The sequence below is a fragment of the Lepidochelys olivacea genome, assembly GCF_965140295.1.
Source record: "Lepidochelys olivacea isolate rLepOli2 genome assembly, chromosome: 8".
Classification (NCBI taxonomy): Eukaryota; Metazoa; Chordata; order Testudines; family Cheloniidae; genus Lepidochelys; species Lepidochelys olivacea.
The window spans coordinates 18235660-18238707 of record NC_140418.1 but is presented as its reverse complement, the minus strand read 5'-3'; the positions used below and the strand labels follow the sequence as shown (position 1 = coordinate 18238707).

The 3048-nt window shown below is 47.3% G+C and overlaps 1 protein-coding gene across 1 annotated transcript; it reads right to left on the bottom strand.

Moving 5' to 3' along the window:
* Positions 1 to 282: 282 nt before the first annotated feature.
* Positions 283 to 2507, bottom strand: LOC311525096 (uncharacterized protein). Its single transcript, XM_084636901.1, has 2 exons — positions 1763 to 2507; positions 283 to 1184 (listed from the first exon to the last, which is right to left on the bottom strand). Exons 1-2 carry the CDS (start codon positions 2428 to 2430, stop codon positions 1127 to 1129), a joined length of 726 nt encoding a protein of 241 aa, XP_084493027.1. The 5' UTR covers positions 2431 to 2507; the 3' UTR covers positions 283 to 1126.
* Positions 2508 to 3048: the final 541 nt, after the last annotated feature.

The window sequence follows — 3048 nt, the reverse complement described above, 5'->3', positions numbered from 1 at the left end:
TCTCTTGCTAGCTGCAGCTCCAGGTGCGATTTGGCTCTCCTGATTTCATTCCTACATGCCTGAGCAATATTTTTATACTCTTCCCTGGTCATATGTCCAACCTTCCACTTCTTGTGAGCTTCTTTTTTATGTTTAAGATCCGCTAGGATTTCACCGTTAAGCCAAGCTGGTCGCCTGCCATATTTACTATTCTTTCGACTCATCGGGATGGTTTGTCCCTGTAACCTCAACAGGGATTCCTTGAAATACAGCCAGCTCTCCTGGACTCCTTTCCCCTTCATGTTAGTCCCCCAGGGGATCCTACCCATCCGTTCCCTGAGGGAGTCGAAGTCTGCTTTCCTGAAGTCCAGGGTCCGTATCCTGCTGCTTATCTTTCTTCCCTGTGTCAGGATCCTGAACTCAGCCAACTCATGGTCACTGCCTCCCAGATTCCCGTCCACTTTTGCTTCCCCCACTAATTCTTCCCTGTTTGTGAGCAGCAGGTCAAGAAAAGCTCCCCCCCTAGTTGGCTCCTCTAGCACTTGCACCAGGAAATTGTCCACTATGCTTTCCAAAAACTTCCTGGATTGTCTATGCACCGCTGTATTGCTCTCCCAGCAGATATCAGGAAGATTGAAGTCACCCATGAGAACCAGGGCGTGCGATCTATTAGCTTCTGCGAGTTGCTGGAAGAAAGCCTCATCCACCTCATCCCCCTGGTTCGGTGGTCTATAGCAGACTCCCACCACTACATCACTCTTGTTGCTCACACTTCTAAACTTAATCCAGAGACACTCAGGTTTTTCTGCAGTTTCGTACCGGAGCTCTGAGCAGTCATACTGCTCCCTTACATACAGTGCTACTCCCCCACCTTTTCTGCCCTGCCTGTCCTTCCTGAACAGTTTATAACCATCCATGACAGTACTCCAGTCATTTGAGTTATCCCACCAAGTCTCTGTTATTCCAATCACATCATAATTCCTTGACATCACCAGGACCTCCAGTTCTCCCTGCTTGTTTCCAAGGCTTTGTGCTCTCTCAAAAGAAATTTTGACCAATGTTTTGGCATTTTGTCTGTGCTCTCTCAGTGTGGAAGGACAGCATGAGCTCAGAGAACATTTCATCACGAGTGCGTTTTTTTCGCCTTCTAATCTTCACTAGCCTCTGGGAAAGAGAAGATCCTGTGATCCTTGAAACACATGCAGCTGGTGTAGGAAAAAAAGGGACAGTGGTATTTAAAAAGACATATTTTCTAGAACAGTGGCTACACTCTTTCACGGTAAACCTTGCTGTTAACATTACATACATAGCACATGTGCTTTCATTACAAAGTCACATTTTGCCTCCTCCCACCGCATGGCTAGCCCCTCATCTCTCTCCGTGGCTGACAGCGGGGAACATTTCTGTTCAGCCACAGGCAAACAGCTCAGCAGGAACGGGCACCTCTGAATGTCCCCTTAAGAAAAGCACCCTATTTCAACCAGGTGACCATGAATGATATCACTCTCCTGAGGATAACACAGAGAGATAAAGAACGGATGTTGTTTGAATGCCAGCAAACATACACTGCAATGCTTTGTTCTACAATGATTTCCAAGTACGTGCTACTGGCCTGGAGTGGTAAAGTGTCCTACCATGGTGGATGGAATAAGGCTGCCCTCCCCAGAAACCTTTTGCAAAGGCTTTGGGAGTATATCCAGGAGAGCCACGAATGCCAGGGCAAATTAATCATTAAACATGCTTACTTTTAAACCATGTATAGTATTTTAAAAGGTACACTCACCAGAGGTCCCTTCTCCGCCTGGTGGGTCCGAGAGGCAGCCTTGGGTGGATCCGGGGGGGTACTGGCTCCAGGTCCAGGGTGAGAAACAGTTCCTGGCTGTCGGGAAAAATGGTTTCTCCGCTTGCTTGCTGTGAGCTATCTACAACCTCATCATCATCATCTGACTCGTCCCCAAAACCTGCTTCCGTGTTGCCTCCATCTCCATTGAAGGAGTCAAACAACTCAGCTGGGGTAGTGGTGGCTGAACCCCCTAAAATCGCATGCAGCTCATCATAGAAGCGGCATGTTTGGGGCTCGGACCCAGTGCGGCCGTTTGCCTCCTTGGTTTTCTGGTAGGCTTGCCTCAGCTCCGTACGTTTCATGCAGCACTGCTTCGGGTCCCTGTTATGGCCTATGTCCTTCATGCCCTTGGAGATTTTGACCAATGTTTTGGCATTTCGAAAACTGGAACGGAATTCTGATAGCATGGATTCCTCTCCCCATACAGCGATCAGATCCCGTACCTCCCGTTCGGTCCATGCTGGAGCTCTTTTGAGATTCTGGGACTCCATCATGGTCACCTCTGCTGATGAGCTCTGCATGGTCACCTGCAGCTTGCCATGCTGGCCAAACAGGAAATTGAAATTCAAAAGTTTGCGGGCCTTTTCCTGTCTACCTGGCCAGTGCATCTGAATTGAGAGTCCTGTCCAGAGCGGTCACATTGGAGCACTCTGGGATAGCTCCCGGAGGCCAATACCATCTAATTGTGTCCACAGTACCCAAATTTGACCCAGCAAGGCTGATTTCAGCGCTAATCCCCTTGTCGGGGGTGGAGTAAGGAAATCAATTTTAAGAGCCCTTTAAGTCGAAAAAAAGGCTTCATCGTGTGGACGGGTGCAGGGTTAAATTGATTTAACGCTGCTAAATTTGACCTCAACTGCTAGTGTAGACCAGGGCTTAGTGACTTGCCCATTGTCACATGGAGAAAGTCTATATCCTAGGAAGGTCTCTCTGTCTTGCGCCTTATATGCTAACAATCCTTCCGGCCCTTCCATTATAAATTGAATAGACCAGGGTGAAATCCTGGTTCCACTATAATCAATTGGAGTTTTGCTATTAACTTCAGTGGGGCCAGGATTTCACTCAAAGGACACACAGTTCCAGACAACCACCATACTTTAAAGTAGTTAAAGTGTAAGAGCAATCTAATACATTCTCAAAATGGTGAAAGGAGATGAAAATAGGTTTGTTCAAAAGATTTTTACATGAAAGATCAGGTCCCTGAAAACTAGAAAATTACAAGATTA

Bases quoted from the DNA above. Each gene is read 5' to 3' on its own strand.
- LOC311525096 (XM_084636901.1), bottom strand. From the start codon at position 2,430: ATGCACTGGCCAGGTAGACAGGAAAAGGCCCGCAAACTTTTGAATTTC. The intron at 1,185-1,762 runs GTGAGTGTACCT...TTCCTACACCAG, and splicing joins AGGCGGAGAAGGGACCTCTG to CTGCATGTGTTTCAAGGATC.